This window comes from Harmonia axyridis, chromosome 1 (assembly GCF_914767665.1).
Source record: "Harmonia axyridis chromosome 1, icHarAxyr1.1, whole genome shotgun sequence".
Classification (NCBI taxonomy): Eukaryota; Metazoa; Arthropoda; class Insecta; order Coleoptera; family Coccinellidae; genus Harmonia; species Harmonia axyridis.
In genome coordinates, this window is record NC_059501.1 from 77,834,614 (window position 1) to 77,858,019 (window position 23,406).

At 37.7% G+C, this 23,406-nt stretch overlaps 1 protein-coding gene across 1 annotated transcript in view; it reads right to left on the bottom strand.

Moving 5' to 3' along the window:
- LOC123680036 (nephrin-like) overlaps positions 1–23,406 on the bottom strand; it is a 410,663-nt gene that overhangs the window by 107,282 nt on the left and 279,975 nt on the right. Inside the window, exon 3 of the mRNA XM_045617684.1 lies at positions 6,051–6,259. Coding sequence (XP_045473640.1) covers positions 6,051–6,259 — 209 coding nt within the window. The remainder of the gene's footprint in view (positions 1–6,050; positions 6,260–23,406) is intronic.

The following is a 23,406-nucleotide window of genomic DNA, read 5'->3' on the forward strand; positions in this document are numbered from 1 at the left end:
GGGTGTCTTTCTTTCCTCCTTATCCCAATCTGTTATAAGTTCTGAAATGCAGCTTTTTGATCTGTAATATCAGCTAATCAAACTATTTTAGTGCTTGCTCATTGCAAACTTCGATACTGGTAAAAGACTGTTGAATTAACTGTTTCTTATCCGAAAATCCAACCTTATCCCCAACCCAAGTGGCAAAATAACAGAAATCAAAATATCCCTACCGGTCGACTATTTTGTCCATTTCAAGGCATCCCTTGCTGCCCCAGCCATTCCATGCATCTTTAAACACCTAGTGTAAAATCTTTACAAGACCCAACTCTCCGTGTGAGTTGGATTAAAATTTCATTTCATCATCCCTCCCGTATACATCTACTGTTCTCTATCCCCTCAAAAATGGAAACTGCCAGAGCCGTCACTCACATCTAACGTCAAGTCCTGGTATGGTGAGTAATTCAATTGGCGCGGCATCCAGTTATGAAGATGACTTTCAACGAAAAAGTTATTAATTTGATATGCGCCAGGCTAGGGGGAGCTAATGCAGCTTATTGAGGAATCACCAGAGAGCTACACGCAGTTGTCTCGCTTTCTTCAAACTTTATTATAGTCAAAAAACCATTTGGGAGGGGGAGCTCCAGCCATACACGTTTGAATGGGGTAAAATTCCTCGGCCGAGATTGTCATTCTTGTCTTAGAGCTCTTTCGTCAAGATGAGAAGACGACTGCGGTACAATTTCATTAGGACGCGTCTGAGGATGCTAAGCATAATTTGATATTATTAAACAGATGGCGAGACAGTTCACTTCGTTCCTCCATTAAAGTAACCTGCTTAAAATTGTCGAATTTTTGTTTGGGGAGATTTTGTTGGACTTTCTCTATTAATATTGGTGAAAAGCTCTTTAAAACTCCACCTTTGCCTGGTCCTAAGTCCAGGATGAGAAAGGAGGAAGGTTGTCAGGCAAGGCTAGCGACCTACCTGACGTAAAAAGAATCCATAGCTCAAAGCACCAACGATAGGCCTCGGAACTGGACGGATAACACGGTAACGACTCATGCGAGAAACAGGACAACGATTTCAAAAACAAAGACATCGCAAAGAAAACAGCGTTGGAGAAAAAAGGTAATAAGAGCAGCCACCTGGAATATAATGTCTTGGAACAGGAAGAACACAGAGATTTTGCTTGAGATGGAACAGCACAAAATAGACATCTGTGCTGTGTCTGAGACCAAACGTAAGGGTAAAGGTAGCATTAAAGTTCCTGGTTACGTTTTCCTGTACAGCGGTGTCTCACATAGATCACGGGCAACTGCAGGAGTGGGAATTCTACTATCTGATAGATACGAGCAGTCTATTGAGGAAGTACACTACATTAATGAAAGACTGTTAAGGGTAGCACTGAATACCGAGACTGGTAGGCTGCATCTTTTCAGCGTGTATGCCCCGGACATTAGTAAGCCCAGAGAAGAAACAGCCCAATTCTATGAAACCCTAGAAGAAGAAATATCTAAGATACCACAGAATGAACGAATTTTGATAATGGGGGACCTGAACGCCAGAATCGGAAACAATGTAATCCAAGGAGTCAAACACCACTTTAATGAGGAACATCTCAACGAGAACGGAGAGGCTCTGGTAGACCTTTGTGCTCGTCACAATATCAGAATAAACAACACTTTCTTCAGGCATAGATCACAACATAAGATCACGTGGCAAAACTCGCGAGGACAGAGTTCAACAATAGATTATATTCTATCGAACCGAGCCATACATCCAAACCAGATATTGGATGTGAGAAGTTTAACATCAGCCAACATAGGCTCTGATCATTTCTTGGTGCTCTGCAAACTGCGTATTTACATACAAAAGAAGAAACTCTATGTAAGCCCCGAAAAAGAAAAATGGAACATAGAATCTCTTAACGACCCATCAACCAGGGACCTCTACCAAACTCGATTATATCAAAAAATTGAAAGCAACTCCATCTTGGAAGAGGACGACGTAGAAAACTCTTGGAATAAAATACAGTTGAACGTTCTGACTGCAGCCAATGAAGCCATCGGGAAGAGAATAGTCAATACAAACAAACACAATCGAACAAAACAATGGTTCACACCCGAAATCAAGGAACTGGCAAAACGAAAACGAAACGCATATCTACGATACAGAAGTAATAGAACACCAGAGGAACGACAACACTATACTCAAATAAGAAACAGAGTAAACACAGAAATTCGAAACATCAAGAGGGAATACTGGGAGAGATTCTCTTCAGAAATGGAACATGACTTATACGGAGCGCAGAAGAAAATCTGGGGAATGCTAAGGAGGAGAAAGTTAGACTTGAACGAATATGCACAAACACAAAAAATTGACGAGGATACCTGGAAGAATTACTTCAGAAACCTATACAATTCTGATCAGGACACCCCACCTGTAGACGACGAAGGAAACCATGACATAGTGGAAGTAACTGCTGAAATGACTGCTGAATCAGCGAGGAAATTAAAAAATAGAAAAGCTCCTGGATTGGATGATATCCCAAATGAATTCATAAAGTATGGCGAAGTCGGTCTTTTGGAAGAACTCACAAGACTTTATAATAAAATCTTAACGACTGGAAAGATACCAAGTAGCTGGAAGAAAAGCATCACCATTCCGATATTCAAAAGGGGCGACAAAAGAGTTCCAGAAAATTATAGAGGTATAACATTGCTCAGTTCGGTGATGAAACTCTTCACAAAAATCTTAGAGACTATAATCTACAGATACATAAACATATCAGAGGAACAGCAGGGGTTCAGGAGGAACAGGTCAACATTGGATTCCATCTTTATACTGAGGCAAATCACGGAAAAGTCAATAGAATACGGAAAACCCGCTTTCCTCTGCTTTATAGATCTCACCAAGGCTTTCGACAATGTAAGACTCAAGGATGTCATGAAAATTCTAAAGGATAAACAACTACCAACACCTATATTGAAGATTGTGAAACAACTCAACACTGATACCTCTACACATATATCTGTAAACCAACATCTAACTGAGGAAATTCGAACTCCTACGGGTATAAGACAGGGAGATTCATTAAGCCCCTTACTCTTCAATATCATAATGGACCAAATAATACATCGCGTCAAGAGTTGTGGAATGGGATATAGACTAAGCACAGGGGCTATAAAGATCGTTTGCTACGCCGATGATGCGGTGATCTTGGCTGAATGTGAGGATGACCTACAGAGACTGTTATATTCATTCTTCCTAGAGGCATGCAACTTCAACATGCAAATATCAATCACAAAAACAAAATCAATGGTCATAAGCAAAGAACCAAAACGATGCAAACTTGTCATTGCAGACCAACCTATAGAACAAGTTATGTCGTTCAGTTATCTTGGCGTGGAGATATCCTCGAACCAAGATAGAACACACGAGGTTCGTAAACAGGCAGATAAAGCATGTAGGGTTGCCGGTGCACTTCGCGACGTCATATTCAACAACAAACATATGAGTAAACATTCGAAAGCCAGGATCTACAAAACTTGTGTTCGACCCATCATGACGTACGGCATAGAAACTCGAGCAGACAACAAGAGGACAAAATCCATCCTAAGAACGACAGAAATGAAGATACTGAGAACCATATCTGGATACACGCTGAGAGATAGGAAGAGGAACACAGCCATCCGAGAGGAATGCCAGACTCAGGACATAGCTAAATGGGGAAGAAAACGACGACGATATTGGAACGACCACGTCAGCAGAATGGACGCAGGCAGAATTGCTAGGATAGCCCGAGACGGAATCCCAGGTACCAGAAGACCAGTCGGCAGACCCCCTAAGCGCTGGAAAGACTCCTGGATATCTACCTCTACCGAGGACTAAAGTGGAATATACAAGCCCTAGGCTTAAATTAAGAAGAAGAAGAAGAAGAAGAAGAAAAGCTCTTTAAAATGCATGATTTGAAACACCAGAAGTTCAATTGCTGCTTTAATTGTACTGGTAGGTACAATGGTAGATGATAATAGTAATGAATATTGATAAAACAAAGACTTGAATCCAACCTTGTTCACAAAATATTTCGTTTATAACGGGTGTTTTTTTTCAAGATATATAACTTTAAGTTGGTATTACTGTTCAAGATGGTGACCGATTTAATAGCTGTCAAATTATTTATTCTCAATTTAGTTTGACAATTCATCATGAATAGACTCACGCCTGAACAACGCTTGCAAGTAATGTAATTTCATTTCGAAAATAATGGTTCTGTGCGGAATACGTATCGCACACTACGTCCATTTTATTTTGTTTAGCGATGAAGCCCACTTCTGGTTGAATGGCTACGTCAACAAACAAAACTACCGCATTTAGAGTGAAGATAATCTTTAAGTGTATGTCGAAACGTTACTTCCAGAAAAACTGACTGTTTGGTGCGCTGTGTGAGCTGGTGGAATCATTGGTCTGTACTTCTTCAAAAACGATGATGGCCAGAACGTTACAGTCAATGGTGATCGGTATAGAGCCATGATTACTAACTTTTTCATTCCTGAATTGAACAACCATGATGTCCAGGAGCTGTGGTTCCAACAAGACGGCGCAACATGTCACACAGCTCGTGCCACAATCGATTTATTGAAATACACGTTTGGTGACCGCCTAATTTCACGTTTTGGACCTGTGAATTGGCCTCCAAGATCTTGTGATTCAACACCGCTAGACTACTTTCTGTGGGCTATGTTGAGTCATTGGTCTATGCGGATAAGCCGCAAACTCTTGACCATTTGAAAGACCACATTCGCCGTGTTATTGCCGATATACGGCCACAAATGTTGAAAAAAGTCATCGAAAATTGGACGTCCAGATTGGACTACATCCGAGCCAGCCGTGGCGATCATATGCCAGAAATTATATTCAAAATGTAATGCCACAATTATCTTGCGGATAATAAAATTCATGTCAATCGAATATTCCATCGTTGTTTTATTGCAATATAAAGTTCTATAGCTCTAAAAAAACACCCTTTACATAGTAACATTCAAAACAACACCTCATTAACAGGCTACCAAATCATAAATATTCTGTAAATAAACTTAACAACAACAGAACAACTCTTATTGGGTATAATTTGTTTTAGTTAATAATAACATGAAAGGTATTTTGCTGAACTGGACCGATCTGTTTTGTTTGATATTTAATTGATTTTCAATTTGCAACGCACTTTGTTTCGTACTGACTCTGTCTGCTCAACCGATGGTGTTATGGGTTTCGCGTCCTACTTATTTTGGCACCGGTGCATTTAGAGGGGTCGCGGCGTTGCAGCAGAGTTACCTCTTCACGATGGTGTGAGAGGGTGTGTCTTAGGCAGAGATCGCTGGATTTCCTAGCTGATGAGTCCACCAGCGATCTCGGGGACGAAATACAATAATTCCCAGGAAGAGGAAGCACCTTCACAATCTTGGCTTGAAAAAGACTTGCCAAAGTTTTAAGGAAATGTCAAATGAGAAATTTGAGAGTTATAGAGATTTTAAGTTTGTGGTAATTTCAACTGCTGAGTTTTGTCTTTCCTTTCGCCTGTTTTCTTGAGTGATATCTAGTTTGAATTTTTTAGCCTCAAGAAGTTCGAAACCGTTGCAGCGTTGAATGATTCAAATAATTTTTTTTATCACATATCGATTGATGCATGTTTTTCATAAGATTTATCAGATTTCGGTGAAATCCGATAGAGCCTTCTGCAGCTGGTTGAAAATAGCAACCAAGCACGTACAATTTTCTACGCTAATTTGTCGCGAAAATACACTCACAAAAAATAGGGATCTACAAATGAAATAAGAGTTCAAAGTTGACAAAAGAAGAATACCGATCCGCAAGATTTCTCGATCGCGCAAATATTATTATTATTATAAGATAATATTTTATATTTTGACATTATAGAAAATTTTTATTTTCGAAAAAACCAACTCCTCTAGTGGAAATCGAACCGGCAACTTCCTAATCACTAGTCCAGCGCTCTCACCAATGAGCTACCGAGGACTGAAAGATCCATACGCTTTATTATTATACTCACCTATGACGGTCAGATTGAGAGCGAAGTTCCTTGTTCGAGAGGTCTTGAAATCCACCCTACACCTATACACCCCCTCGTCATCTAGTTGAACTCCGTCAAGTGTCAGAGATGCAGGCTTGGAAACCGTCACGAAATATGCCCTAGGTCCGAACATTTTCGGATCTGACCAGTGGAGTGCTTTGTTGAAGGGTCGCCCTCTAACGTCGAAACTGGAAAGGAAAGCATATGCATTACTGTGAGTTCTATGAACACTAAATCAGTTCTAAGTCTAGATTGAATTCCGTATGATTCATCAAAGACATCATAGTGATGATCAGTACTTGAGTTTCATTCTGATGTGTGTAATTTTTAAGTTGAAAGAATTTTAAGCTTTCGAAATCTACAGATGCATAATATATGTATCAGTATTTGACAGATTTCATAGTAATATAACCAATTGATCTGGTTTATCACTGATTTATTGATATCATGACTGTTGAGATGTCGTTGAACGATTTTTTTAATGAAATTGAATATAGGTAACGTCAAAATAGTAGTGGGAAAAAATGAACATTTTTCACGAGTGTTGTAGTTTGACATCACGAGCTGGAGCTGAGTACTGCAGTCACACAATTGATAAATTTAATTTTTGCACTCGTTGGTACTATACTTTTTCTAATATTGCTGATAGTTAGTAAGTAAATTTTCACGAAATAGAATTTAAAACGCTTAGGTCGAATTGATTAAAAAACTAAATTCATTGTTGCAGAATCAATGTGCACGGTCTGAACTGTGAGGAATTCAACGGATTCAAACTTTTCAGTAAACATGTACGATATAATTTTCCGGAATCATGGTTTAGAATGCAAAAAATGATATTGTGAGGGTGATATTTCATAATACTTGAAGAAAAAAATGTTGAAGAATTGTCAGTACGAAATTCATCCCTTGAAGCCGTTGTCATATCTCTTAATTCATGAATAAGCACACTGCACATAAATATTCGAAGTGTGATTCACAATTCTAATTGAACTAAGTAGTGAAGTTTGAGTTTTTTTTGTATTAAATTACAATTAGGGTTTGTTTGGATGAAGTTTATTCGTTTAACTTATTGATTATCCATCCATTTTCAGTTATTTGATTGGACATTCCATGAATTTCATTCATGCAAGTTTCCATTGCCATTAAAATTTCATAGAATCGTTTTTTTCGTTGTATTTCAAATATGTGTATGCCAAATTCCAGTATTTTGAAATATTCATTACATCATGTTTTCTTCTCAAATCGGTCCTATGTTATGCTATGTATTCGATGGAAAATTGATTTTGAATTGAAAAAATTTTAAATTAAAATATAACATAACATGTCATGAGGATAATATAGGAATATCGGAAAAGAAGTGAGGATATTTTCCAGATACATTATATCGTTTCTGAGTAGTTGACTATGTGTTTCATGATCTCTTGATAGGGAAAAACAGTATATGTAGATTAAGGAAGAGTTATCTCATATAGAAAACCTGTTTTTGAATTCTTTGAATTTTCTTATTTCGATAAAAAAAATTATAACTACATTAAAATATGTCATGAGGTCACAACCTTTTTTAATAAAAAATACATTACCCATCAATCTCATTTCACTACGTTCTTGTTAAACGTATCATAATCCTTGTCCATTTTTACTAGTTTTCTCACAAAACTATGCTACACAGAATAGCAGAATAACGATAGATGATTCCGATACCAATAACTGAACAAAAAGTCTTTTCTAGTGTTCGACACTTTTCTTGATATTACCATTGAAATTATGGACAAATTGTTGTTATCCTAAATCCTGAAATTTATTCTTATTTTTCTTGTGTGAAGTATGAAAGATGTGCTTAAACCTTAAATCGGAAAATTGTCCTTAACACGAAAATTGACTAACTGTTAAGGAATATCGTTATAAGCGTTTCGTTTCCATCGCACAATATGGCGATATCGACTCCAAATTACATGGAGAAAAAAGGACATCAAATCTGTTACATTGATCAGCTTAACAAAAATCTAATTTTCTAATTTGATTCGATCAGAGTAGGGGAGTATCAAGGAAGGAAGAAAGAAGACTATATTTGCCATAAATTTTGCATTGGATTGATTATTCAAAATATCCTACAAGGTGTTGTTTTCACTTTGTGTAGTCATAACGAAGCGATTAAAGTATTTTGGAATTTTCTGCATATAACGGGTGTTTTTTTCGAGGTATATAACTTTAAGTTAGCATTTCTGTTCAAGATGGCGACCGATTCAACACCTGTCGAGTGATTTGTTCTCAGTTTGGTTTGGCAATTCATCATGAATAGACTCACGCCTGAACAACGCTTGCAAATAGTGCAATTTCATTTCGAAAATAATGGTTCTGTGCGGAATACGTATCGCGCACTACGTCCATTTTATTTTGTTTAGCGATGAAGCGCACTTCTGGTTGAATGACTACTTCAACAAACAAAACTGCCGCATTTGGAGTGAAGCTAATCCTCAAGTATATTTCGAAACACCGTTACATCCAGAAAAACTGACTGTTTGGTGCGCTTTATGGGCTGGTGGAATCATTGGTCCGTACTTCTTCGAAAACGATGATGGCCAGAACGTTACAGTCTATGGTGATCGGTTTAGAGCCATGATTACTAACTTTTTCATTCCTGAATTGAACAACCATGATGTCCAGGTCCTGTGGTTTCAACAAGACGGCGCAACATGTCACACAGCTCGTGCCACAATCGATTTATTGAAAGACACGTTAGGTGACCGCCTAATTTCACGTTTTGGACCTGTGAATTGGCCTCCAAGATCTAGTGATTTAACACCGCTAGACTACTTTCTGTAGGTCTATGTAAAGTCATTGGTCTATGCGGATAAGCCACAAACCCTTGACCATTTGGAAGACAACATTCGCCGTGTTATTGCCGATATACGGCCACGAATGTTGAAAAAGTCATCGAAAATTGGACGTCCAGATTGGACTTCATCCGAGCCAGCCGTGGCGGTCATATGCCAGAAATCATATTTAAAATGTAATGCCACTAGATTATCTTGCGAATAAATAAAACTCATGTCAATCGAATAATCCATCGTTGATTTATTGCAATTTAAAGTTCTATAGCTCTAAAAAAAACACCCTTCACTTTGATCAAATTCATAAATGGAACCCATAATAATTCAGATTGAATTTGCATTTGCAGTGATAACCCAATTTGGGGAGAATTCTCCACGGCAAATAGGGGGGACTCCTTCATACCTACTAGGGCTGTAGGTTCCGGCCGATGCCCCTTAATTGAGCGTGAAAAATTGGATATGGCCAGACCAATATTGCACACGTAACAGATATCTGCGTTCACCCCTCCCATTACCGCATCAAGCCAGGGGGATTACAATTCAATATAGCATGGTAATGATCCCATTTGGTGTAAATAACCAAAGTGTCGGTCGCCATTAAAGAAGAGCTATTGGATAAAGTGGTCAGGACGAAGTCCTACAGAGGAAGGGCAACGCTGGAAGCTGGGGGGCCTCTTCGGAATTGAATCATTGCGGGGAAAGGCATTCCTTACGCGATTACTTGTTGTGGAATTTAGGCTTAATCGAGTTCTCTACAGGTTGAAATCTTCGTTTGTTTAATTACGTCGCAGGATTCTATTCGATTGTTTTCTTGTTCGCTTCGGCTGAAGAGATTTCTTCGAATGCTAATTATTGGAACGCTATTCAAGTACAAATGGCATCGAGGGTTTGGTTTTGTCCTTTGTATTACAACTCCACGTTCCTGGCTCAATTGTCTTTGCAGAAAAAATTTTAAAAAGAAATTGTAATTAGATATTATTTGCGAATAATGATGAACTGCGATTCTCAAAATTTACAAGAGAATGCTTATTTCTAACTACTTCAGATTTAAATTTTACTTGACAGTACTGAAAAGTCACTCAGTGCTGAATTTTGGTATGATCATTATTGAGGATTCTGCACTGAAAGTGCTGAGCAATACTAAAGACGTAAGGTGCTTAGTAGTAGAATTCATATCACGAAAAAGTTCTTTTATTATAAGTTAATAAAGGTTTTCCTGTTATATCTTTAATAATTAATAATTATTTTGCCCAACGAATATCATATCATAATACTATCAGTCTGCATTCTACAGAAAGATTGGTAGGGATAGCCCTTGAAGTTTTTGAGAGATTGATAACAAAGATGAGCCTCAGGAAGCACCTCATGAGAATGAGGCAGAAAAAGATGAGCGCAGATTCTGTGGGAGGAAGGAATCACCTGGTGATTGAGAAAAGAGAGAAAAGGAGCACAAACTCCTTTCATCGGCCCGGAACCTTTCAGTGGTGCTGACAAATGCACCTAAAAGAAAGAGTTTCAGGAAAAGGAGGTAACCGAAAGAGAAAAACTCTGGCGGTATCTCACTGGATTCATCACAGAGCATTGCCGTCTTAGGAAACACCTCATGAGGGTGGGTCTAACAAAAAATGACGAGTGCAGATTTTGTGCGAAGGAGGAAGAAACTCCGGATCACCTGGTGACGGAATGCCTCTTCATCACTAGCCATCGCAAAATCAGCTTTGAACGAGAAACTTGTAGAAGTGAGGAAGTAGCCTTCTTGAAGCCATCCCAGTTACTGGAGTTCATTAGATCTCTGGACCTGGAAGGCGAGCTGTAGATCACGCTCTGGCGAGAATAGCTCTGATGAGGGACACAATAGACCATTGGATCGCAGTGCAACAGAACCCCCTCAATTAAATCTTGATCTAATCTTCTCGTTCGATTCATGGAAAAAATCTACTACGCATTTTTCCATATGGGACGTCGTTTCTTGCAAAAATATATAACATCTTAACGCGTATTTTTCATTTCTTCAATACATTATCGAATGAAGACGCTAGCATGAGAGAATTTTCGTCACATTTTAAACGAGCAATTCAGAAATGGCTTTAAGTCTGAAATATCCCAATGGCGGACCATTCTTTTTCAAATCGAGAGCAAACAACAAAAAATCAGTTTCTGCGAAAAATTTCAATAACGGAATACGAAGCATTTGCGAACGAAAGTTATATAGCAAACTTTCTGTATTTTTTTCAGGCAAAACCGCCCCCTGAGTTTTTCGCACATATTCACTAACACATTGAATTTATGCGATATTTAAAGGTAAAATAAGCGCATGAAGGAACAAGCGCTCAAAATTACCTGATTTCACATCAACTCCTTCCCCATTTTTTTTGAATTGCATGGAAATTATGCTTTGAAAGTGGAAATGATAAGGCATGCTGACAAATTTTCAATATATATAGGATCCAGTCATTAGTCCCTGTAAATAATTGACATGGGCAGCAGAATGCTTGGAGATCTATTAGTTTCCTTAAGCGTCGAATGTATAACAGTTTCAATGGATTTACAGTGAATGAATATCTAGTGTAGATATGTGTAAATGAAGTGTTAATTCTTCGAGGTGTCGATGAAATGTCATGTCATGTCGATTGTAAATCATAAGAGATTTACTGGGGGTTGGGAAAGCTCGAAAACGAGCACGGTGGTACTGGATGTCACATTTGCGTATCACGTGCTGGTCCTTCAAAAATATTCCAAGGCTGAGATTTCCAGTAATCCGCGAAGAGGTTTGTGGGCGGTATGGTCAAATTCATATTGGACTAGGGGTGGTACTTGGTACTTTCCCCCGATATCGGGGTGATGCTAGGGGTGTGGCCGAGTTGGAAGAAGCAAGTCGATAGCCAGAGGAGATCAGAGTAAGTCTAAGTTAGCCTGAGTCAAAGCTAGGTTCGGAGTTAGTTATTGTCTGTCGAGGCTCAAGAAGTGAGACTTAAAGACGAAAAACCGGTTCGCGGACTAGAATAAGAAGGGTCGCAAACGAATAAAAGACGAGACGACCTAAACTTAAAGTAAGACGAAGACCCTATATCCGAGTAATTAAAATTCGGCGACTTTGAGACGAAATTCAGTACCGTATATACTGTGTTTGTTCTTTAAGTGTGACTTTGTAAATATATGTATATAATTAAAAAAGTTTAATTATAACAAACCCGAGCAAAGTCACGGAGATGAAGACAAAGGCCAGTTTATCGAATCATACCTCTAGGCGATCTATTAACTAAGCCTACATATACGTTTTGATATTTTAAAATAACAAACCGTAAGACACCAAAACCAAACAACACGCCAACTTCAAAACAAGCGGTATCCCGACACCCGCAACAGCAAACGGAGCAGGTAAAGTCCGCAATAATTCGACCGTGAATAAACTATGTTCAGTAAATACTCAAACTCGTAATTCACAACTATCTCCAAACAGTCGAGCTGCACCGACGGCAATAAAACATTTTGTCCAGCCCAGGTGCGGCCAACTAGACCGGACATACAAATTTCACAGATAGATGTTTATGGCCCGAATTATTCCCAATTACGCTTCATGATCTTTTTGCAACTGGCGCCGGAGTTACACATTTTCAAATTGAATTTTGAGCATCAGGGCCCACCCGGTCCTAATCAGCGCCGTTGCCGATTGGAGGACCGGCCCTGCAAATTGGATACTTCCGACTTAATTCGCAACGGATCTAGTTAGCCAACTTCCGATGAGTCAAAAATGATGAAGAAAGCTGATGATGGCGTGTGTTCGTTAGGATGATCTATTTTTAATTATGTACGTCAGCTGGCTGATGATATGTTTTCGGGATTATTGAGACTTGTGTTGAAGTTGTTTTGACGAGAAAGGAGGTGGGGATATGTCAGTTTGGATATTATGTTGTTTACTGACGTCAATTAAATTAAAAAAATATTGAGGATTTTAGGAATTTTCTATGAAAGTTAATCTGTTAATGAATGATCTATGAGAAGATGGAAAATTCTGACAAATTCAATAATAACAGTTCAACTTGACAGCTCTGAAGAGTCCGGTATAGTGCTATGCGTGGACGTGAATAAGAATTCATCACTTGACAGTGCTGAAGAGTACTATTTGTTTCAAATATGTGATTGAATCATTTCTTATTCAATTGAAAGTCATTTGAATCTAAATTAATTGGCAGTTTTTGTATATCCACGTTTTGATTATATGAATAACAATTGATTCATTACACAGTAGCTTCTTCGAATTTTTTCAATTTGGATAATGAAACTATCGCACGAATAGGTAAATATGTGAATAGGCACATGTTATCAACAAGGTATCCTGGGAATTCTAGCAATAAACTGTTGAGCATTCAATTTAGCAAGTGTTCAGCCAATCTGCATTTTTCAATGCAAAAATTACTAAACGATATTTATGGAAATATTTCATCAATTTCAATGAAATTTCAGTGTATTGAAAAAAAAAAAATACACGTTCATTCAAAAACTCGCCATTTCGTATCTCGTTATGGTATTTTGACCTCGTGGAAAAATACGTACCAATGCCTTCTACACTTGTATCATGAATAATTATTTTAGAGCTTCTAGTAATATTGAGAATAACTTTTCCTCAAGTAGAATTCCAAAACTATTTTTAAACTCATGCCCTGATTGAGATATGTGAAATTATTCTTCACTTTTTAGATATTCATTGATTTTTATCTGTAAATACCTTCCTGTTTTTCCACCTCATACTTTTTGGCAATCATAACGTAATCCAGAGTTATAACCTTTTGATGTAGTATTTTCGTGGTTTTTGATAAATTCACCGAGGTTATCATTTATGTTGCAAAATCAATTAAATTTTATATAATTTCATGGTATGTGAAATTTTTTCCAGAAGAAAATTCGATAAAATTCGTGTAATACATTTAACAATTTCTGTTAATATGAGTATATCATGTTAATAATAATTATAATATGGTTTATTCTGTAATCGACAGGAATGCTGTTTTGTACTGATTCATTCAACAACAACTTTTTGAAATTTTGCGTATTTATGAAGAATAACGATTTCGAGCTAACGTGTTTGACGTGTAGTCGAAAGCTTTGGAGCGCTCTTTTTTTCAATTTCCAATTGCAGATTTGAACACTACATACAGTATTATTAGCGTATAATGAACGAGCCTCTAAAATCTCCTAAATTTACGTCTGTGCTTGAAGTTTGTTTTCTGAATTTCTGATATATTCAGTTATTTATTTCAATATATTTTGTGTTAATATGTAACGTTGATTTACTATGCGACATAAGAAGTGCATTCTTCGTGGAGGAACTCGCGAGTGAATGATATATCATTGATATGTTTTCATTTTCACGCGCTTTATGTCAAATTTGATATTTCATGTTGGGGATAAAATTTGTTAACTGAAAATGACATATGCCCCCTTTATCTATGTTTATTACTTTGAGGTTAGTGCAAATAATAACACAAAATCGAAGCGTGCGGGTGCGCGCCAACTCCGCCATGAAAAATTTCCCCTGTTTTCTTTCCATCAGGAAAACTCGTTACGGGGAAAATCAAAAACGGCCTTTCATTAAAGGAAGAACAGATGGGAAATTCAATCAGACCCCGTAGGAAAGAACGGACGGACAGCAAGGATGCCCAAGGTGTAATAAAATCAAATTGGAAGCTGTACAAAGCAAGGAGATGAAAAATGGACAGTAATAAACTTATGAAAAGAAACCCGACAGGCTTTTCTTTGACCGTACGGCGGCCGGCGGCTTGTGATAGATTCAGAGTGCATCGCAGCCATCTGCGGAAAGGCTAGGAAAGAATATACTAACTGACAAAAAAAACTACAACACCCAGAAGGAGCTGTTTAAATTTCAAATTTTTTTTGGTAGGTAAATCCGACGGTAAAACATATACCTATAGTATAGAAAGGAGTAAATGATTGAATTTGGAGAAAAAAATCGTGAATGTTTTTTTATGTGAACAATTTTTGTGACTTAAATATTGTAGTCGTTTTTTGCAAGTTTTTTGAATTTTATAACAAACCAGTCGTTCGAGGAGATCCAAAGTTGATGTTTTGTTGTTGTCAAAATGCCTAGAGCACGTGTATGAGGAATTCATCGTCAGCTAAGTAAGAGGTTGAATTTCTGGTCCACGGGAAGCGGCATTGTCATTTAGAGAAATCGCTAACCGTACGAACAGAAGTTCAACTACTGTAATGAGATGTTGTCGAGCGTAGTTGGATAATGCCCAAAATCGAAGAAGAGTAGGCACCGGACGTCGAAGGAGTGCAAATGAAGTTCAAGATCGACTTCTTATAGCGTATTCGACTGGTTGCACCAGTTCGAATTAATTCGAGCTGATTATGTCATTCAGCTCTACAAAAATTCGAATTTATTCGCACTGGTGCTGCCAGTCGAATACGCTATAGGACTTATGATCATTAGGGACCGATTTGCGACAACTCGATCTTAGGCTGATGAGTGGTTAGGAGAACATTGCCATCCTGTATCTGTCCGCATGCTTTACCGCCGGATAAAGTCTTTTGAACTGCAGCATTATCGGCACCATCTTGTGTTACCTCTGGTGTTTGAGCATCGCCGGCAACGATTACAATGAACGTCAATATTGGAATGTGGACTGGCATCAGGTCGTCTTTTCTGATCAATCTCGATTCTCCTTAGGTGCTTATGATGGCCGAATAAGGCTTATACGACGTCGGGGAGAAAGACGTGAACCTCAGTTTGAGTTTCCTTAACAATAAGAAACCTAACTTATATTTCAGAGTCGCTCTCGAAATCTCGAAAACCGAAAAAGCCATAAAGAAAATCCTAGAAACATCATGAAAAGTTAACACTCTGTGGTTCGGTAAGGAAGCATTTTCGGACACATGTTTATGGAAAAAACGTCTTATTTTGACCTGAAAACAACGCCCCTGAAAACTTGATACTCAATTTTGATTCACTCTGTATAATAATTATTAGAAAAATCTGAGGTTTTTTCATTCGACATTTTGCTTACAACCTGACGCTACCGGAAGGACAGAACTGAATTTGAACACTAACTATTCTTCTTGCAGTTGGTCGTTTGAGAGCACTTCCAACCCAAAATTAGAAAAATACAGACATCTTGAGTAAATCATACAGCGCCCAAAAAAATGAGGAAAACCACCCGGAAAAGTCGGACAAAGATTCAACGTGTTCCCAACGCCGCTACATAATTGTATACAGACCGTCCTTGAAATTTCGCACAACTACAAATTAATGAAATTTTCCGCATATATTTGAATTAAATCCGCTTTGTAGAGCGCCCTACTGCTCGTTGTTTTGCGTGAGAACGTAATTAGTTTTTTTTTTCAGGGAGTTCGTTCCGCTTTGTTTTGAATTAGGAGTTTTTGCATTGTTAATGCGTCCCAGGAGGAGGGGCGGGACGAAGTATGGTATTTTGTCCCTTTAATGACTGCACCATCGGGTTCACTAAGGTGGATATTGTCCCTCAGTTGCTGGGAGCTTATGGGCAAAAATGCGAAAGGTATAATGACCTGGAGTTTTCGGACGTTTGCGCTAAATTTGGCAACGATGCGATCATTAAGGTAGTTATGGAGGAGTTACGTTAGCCGACAGGGCGCTTAAGGCCTTTTAGAATGATTAGAACGTTTCTATGGTTCACGAACATTCTGCTCTAAAGAAATTAAACAGTTTCAGATCGCACTTTCATTTCATATTATGAAAAAAAAAATTACACGAGCTTCACGATTGTCTGTAGTTAATTTCCCAAGGAAGAATTTGTGTGTTTTCTAAATTTCAAGTATTTCCATAGATAAAGTTTTCTAGTGAAAGAAGTTCTCTTCGAAACTCCATTGCTCTCCGTTGAAAAAAGTTACATTTCTTTCAATTGGAATACTTTTTTGAGACACCTATGAATTGTACTTCCGACAACGCAAACGGTGTATAGTTTTCTTAGGAGTTATTTGTGACTTCTTGTCTAGTAATTAAATAGTTATATGTCATTGGAAATAGCACTTCTTTTTCGTAACTAGCGGAGGAACATGCTATATATTTTAAAATTTTGAAGATGTCACAATTTCAATTCAAATTGGAAGTACTGAGGTCCCAATCAACGTCCCTAGAGCATTCTTTTCAAATCATCTTGTGAATTCGGAGATATTATTTTGATAGTCGAAAGAAGTGAGAAAATTTTTTTTTCTCGTGAATAAATAATTTTATTATGTCCGATTTGAAGAACGACGTACCGAGCGACATTGAGTAATTGGCTCAATCTGAGTTATTTATATTTGTTCCTAAGAAGTTGAGGAGCGAATAGTATTTGTCCTATTCTAAATTTAGTTTAACATAGAAGGATTGACCATTTCAACAAAAAAACTCTGCTTATTTATTTTCGATGAATTTATTCAATGTAAAGAACCAAATGGTGCTTAAAAAGAAATATTGACATTACGAAGTATTATAAATCTACTGTCATTTTTAAAACATAATTTCAAAGGTTACCAGCTAAAAAAGTTCTTAAATGAAGAAAAAATTTCCCAATTTCTGAATGAAACTTCCGATGAGCAACATTTAATGAACAAGGCAGCATTAATGATTGGATTTGTAGGAGTCTGCTGAAAAAGTGAGAGGGAGAACTTTGCTGCAGTGACCTTTTCCAACACAAAGATGTATGTTGTCGTTTTGATGGTATAAATTGCAATATGTTGGAGAAACAAACTTAGATTTCACAATACGCGTTATCTGGTATCAGGAATCTAGTTCATTATGCCCCCTCATTAAAAAGACAATTCTTCAGTCATGAAAGACAATCGCTATAGTATACATGTATTGCCGCTTATTTCTTCTTTTGTTTTCGCTTTTGCTTTAAATATTGTAATTTCGCTGAGACTAGTGAAAGTGCTGTGCTGCTGTGCACAATAGGAATTGAACTCTGAGGTACTACGGACTTGAGGAACAACCCAATCAACCGCTATCGCACTTGCATATTGGGAACGACACCATCCAGGTTAGACTTCTGATACCATCGCTTTTTTAAATACAGTCCACCTTATTTCTATCAACTCAAGAGCTATCGTTTTCGCCGACACAATATATTGTTGAATGATTGTAGTGCACAAATATTTCATGAATTTTTTAATAAAATACCCTGTATCTAACTGAAACTTTTGATGATTTTTAAAGTTTGATAAGAAATTCATAAATCATATTTATTGAACTAGTGATTGAAAAGTTTTCCATTTCACGCAATTCTCCAGTTTTCCCTTTCAACTTGAGAACAATTGAATTTAGAAGGTTACGATTTTCATTTGATAATTCTGTAGTGACTCTATCTGCTCACAGATGGAACTATGGGTTTTTGCGTCACACATACTTTGGTCCCGACATATTTATAGGGTTCATAGCGTTGGAACAGAGTCACCTCTTCGCGATTGTGTGTCTTAGGCAAAGATCGATAGATTGCCTAACCAATGAGTCCACCAGCAATTTCGGGACGAAACACCAAACTCCTTTGAACTTGGCTCAAGAAAGACTCGTCAAAATTCTTTCGGAAATCAAGTCCGAAAACAACGAATTTGAGAAACACGATATATTCAGTTGAAAAACCGATCTCTCTCAACCTTGAAGCTCACTATCCAGTTTTCTTCTCCCTCAAGTCATTTCAAACGAAAAAAAAAGAAATCCAAACTCCAGCAAATCCTGACGATTATCCTCACAACACCACTGCACGGCACAAAATGGGCTAATTCAATCGCAGTGCGCCGTTAATGCACATCATGACAAATTTCCGCAAATCCGGAACCGTACTGTATTTAATTGTAAATAATTGTCGTTGATCTGGAGAATTTATCGTTAACTGGTCCGATCGGAAATCTCCCTCGGGATGTATAATTCAATAGAGACCAGCTGTACACTTCCCCGTTCCCCATTATCCTCTCCGTGTGTCATACGGGAAGGCGGGACGCAACTATCATGCGATATAAATATTGCAAATTTCATTTACTCGCGGCGACGGTCGCCATATTCCTTACTATAATATTATTTCGGAATAGGTTTTCTTGTACGACAATCTACATAGATAATATCGGAGGCGTTGCCGTGAATATTTCAGTGTTCCTGAGGGTATTCTATGGATAGGGATAACAATTATCGATCTGGGGCGCGAGTGCAATATTCATAAACAAGACTCTGAGGAGGGTTTTTGGATTGGTGCCAAAGGTTCTCGAGAAGAGCCTCGAAGTTATGATGATATGATGATATTAGAAAAAATATAAGCAACGGTAATAATGCATATATACTAACTGACAAAGAAACTGCAACACCCATCAGAAGGAGCTGTTTGAATTTTGATTTTTTTCTGGTATAGATAGCTTAGCAAGGAGTAAATGTTTGAAATTTGGAGAAAAAAACGAAGGGTTCACGATTTTTTTTAATAAATTATTTAATAATGTGTTTGTCCACCACGATTATCTATACACTTCCCAACACGTCTCGGCATTGATGCAATAAGATGGTCTATTTCGTTTTGAGAGATATTATCCCTAGTTACCTGTATTTCATGTCTCAGAGCCACCAAAGTCCGTGGGGGCTGGTGTATATTTCCAAGCCTTCTATCCATGCAATCATGCTTTACGGGCGAAAAAACGGGGGATCTGGGCGGCCATGGCAAAATATTCACATGGGTCACTTCGAAAAAGTTCGTTCAAACTAACTCTGGCAACATTAGGTAGGGCATTATCTTGTTGAAATATTGGATTCTCGAGCTCTGTCATGTTACCTCGGATTAAAACTAAAGGTGACCTACTTGCATGTGCAATAGCGCCTCATACCATCACACTTACTGTCCGGTGTACATGACGCTCAACATCAAACTGTGGTTCACGTCTTTCTCCCCGACGTAGTCTAACTCTTCTTCGGCCATCATGTACACCCAAGGAGAATCGAGATTTCTCAGAAATCTCTACACCACTGTAATCGTTGCCGTCGATGCTTAACCGTCAGAGGTAACAAAAGATGGGGTCGATAAGGCTCCAGTCCAAAAGACCTTATCCGGCGGAAAACCATTCGGACAGTTAGAGGATGGCCTTGTTCTCCTAACCACTCATCAGCCGAAGATCGACTTGTTGCAAATCGGTCTCTAATTGCCATAAGTCTTAGACGTTGATCTTGAACTTCAACATTTTTGCCTCTTCGACGTCCGGTGCCTACTCTTCTTCGATTTTGGGAATTATCAAACCACGCTTGACAACATCTCATAACAGTAGTTGGATTTCTGTTCGTACGGTTAGCGACTTCTCGAAATGACAAACCCGCCTCGCGTAGACCACTGAGATGACCTCTTTCAAATTCACTTAGCTGGCGATAAATTCCGCGTACACGTGACCTAGGCATTTTAACAACAACTAAACATCGACTTTGGGTCTCCTCGAACAGCTGGTTTGTTGTAAAATTAAAAAAACTCACAAAAAACGAGTAAAATATTTAAGTAACAAAAACTGTTACACTCTTCAATCTCGACCTCACACATCACTCCCTTAAAAAGTACATATTCGTGACCTTCAGTTTTTTTATTAGTTTTCTAGTGACTCCTTCTGCTCGAGAGGTGGCGTTATAGGTATCGAGGCGCATTCTACTTCAGCCCCGGTGGATTCATAGGGTGTGCCACGTTGCAGCAGAGTCACCTCTCCACGATGGTGTGAGAGGGTGTCTTATGCAGAGATCGGTGGATTGCCCAACTGAAGACTCCATCAGTGATCTTGGGACGAAATAGCATCATCCTGAGGAAAAGGGCGCACCTTCGAAATATGGTTCGAGAACGTTTCGCCAGAGTTTTACTCAACATTCAACATGGAGCTTCAAACTATTTTTATTGTTATTCTTTTTTGAATCTTTTATTCACTATTTCATTTTCCAGTGAAGGCAACTCCAAGATTCTTTTTTGCGAGGAAAGCACTAACTTGAGGAACTGTAAAACACTCATTCATTCAAGGTTTATTCTGATTTTTTCTCTTATTTTCAGAGAAAAAATCTTTTTGAATCAAATGACAAGACCAACACGCAGAAGCAATTCAGTATTTCCATGTTCATCAATTGCAATCTCTAATTCAACAAAACGAATAAAGATCCACCCCAAATCCAATAATAACAGCTTCTCAAATGACAACGCCACTCATAATCCCCCAGAGGAAACGATAAAGTTTGAGCAAAGAATATAATCGCTGGAGCTGTCGACCGCGGTATCAGGCTGCTCTAATCTTTATGCATCCGGATACACGCCGACTAGGAAATTAGCATTCATTTACTTATAATTATTATTGTTACTCATTAGGTATTCAAATTAGAACGATTAATACCCAGAGTCGAGTTCTTCGTACAACTCCGAGAACATCTTGGAATATTTACGGTGGAAATCTATTTACATACAAATGTGATTAATGAAAGGACTACCTGTTGAATATCTTGCCAGTGTGCCACCAATTCTATTCTTGATGTTGTATTATTAATAACGGGTTGTTTCATTCTGGGGTTTTTCTCTTTCGTAAATTGGGGATAACAATTTAGGTTATTTATGTAAACTTCTCGTAAATTGATGGGTGCACATTATTTACATTTATTCGATACTTACAACGTGAAATTATTAATTATTCATCGTGTGAAGACTGTGAATGAATCTACTTGGAAACAATAGTCAAAGCCAATATAGAAACAAAAAATATTTCTGATTATTGCGATCTTCATATGGACATTCAGAGCAAATTTAGGGATTCTGGCTAATTCAAGCACTGACACATGCATTTTTGATGAGAGTAAAATGACAGAATATTTCAAAAAAATATCGAATTCCGAGCTGAAGGACCTCAGGTCGATGGCTCTCAATTTTGAGTCAATAAAGACATTTTCCCTCTCTATTGAATTTCAATCATATTTATATAATTTGGGGAACATTGGTATGCTAACAGACGGTCCATATAATCAAGTAATGTGTTCTTTTCTATCTTATAATACGAAAATCTATAAACGAATGGTCCACATTATGAAATTTCCTTGAGGTGAGGGTTTATCAAAAGAGTTGAAAACTGAAGATTCAATAGAATATTATTTTCTGTAATAATGCATCATTATATTTTTTGTGTAACATTTTATAAACATTGCCATACATGTTGTGCTATTATTGAAACATGTTTTTAATATCAGTCAGAAATAATTCAGTCATTGCTGTTTTTAGGTAAGTATTAAATCTTGCTTTAATGGAATTGTGCTTATTTTGAAATCAAAACCAAATCATTATACAGAAGTGTTCCAAAAAAGTTAGAGTAGAGTAGTACATGTATAGATCTTGAAGGTGGTGGTCAAATTCAAAGAAAAAATGTGTTTGTAATTATAAGACCCTGTACCTGAATAGTACCTAGTTGAGTGTAGCGTTATGAGAAGGGATTTATTATGATTGAGTTGTTGTCTTACAGTAGTCATGATCATACGATGCTTCTGAATGTCAGTATGAACATTTGAGCGATTTTTTTTCCTGTTATCCCGAAAATAATGGAAAAATTTTTACGATATTCTGTTTGAATTTCCTATAGTTCTAAGGACGTGATTTACAAGAAATTCTGCATCAAGGTTGAAATTGTTATTGAATACCTACACGTCGGATTTGTTGTCACCGAAATTTCGGGTTTTTCCTATATTCTTTTTGAATTTTCTCAACTTTCATATTTTTCATATTCGAATGTAAGAATGAATAGTGGAATCTTGAATTGTTTGAAGGAGATGCTTCTTATATATGAGAGTCAACCGCCAAAGCTCACTACCCGATGGCCAGGGTAGTGGTAGGTAAAATCTGGTGGCGTCCGCTATCATGTTCATTTCGAATTGTGTGCTGAGTGCACTTGACCAAAACAATAATGTTTGTTTTCTTTCACGTGATTCATTTGCAAAACCACGATTCAAAACTTTTACAGAATTAATTCAACCATGGTTCAATACCCTTGAAAGAACAAAACCTTTTTTATATAGAGCAATACAAAAAATTATCAACTTGAACCAATAATGCATTTGCGACTCAAAAACACCTAACAAGTGAGTGAATGCAATATTATATAAACACACATACGATGCAATTTTAATTAGTTATAGGAATATCCGCCAGAGGAAGCCCGCCTATACCGCATTGACAGATAAATCATACCTAAACGTCACATCGCCGATAAGTACTTAACACCACTTTGACGTTAGGAGCGGAAACTTAAATCGTTCATCTCAAAGGAAGGGACAGCATGAAATACAGAAGAAATATATGGCAATCAGTCCGACTCCCCGAACTTTATCAATTTCTTGCAGGTTATTTTATGGTCAGGATTAGTCCATCCCTCCGATACACTCCGGGTTTTCCACCCCCCGATGAAAAAACTCCGGAGTCGGAACACAGAAGAACCAATCAGAACATCGAAGATCCTCGAGAAGATTAGGAAAAAGCGTAGGATATTTGTCACTT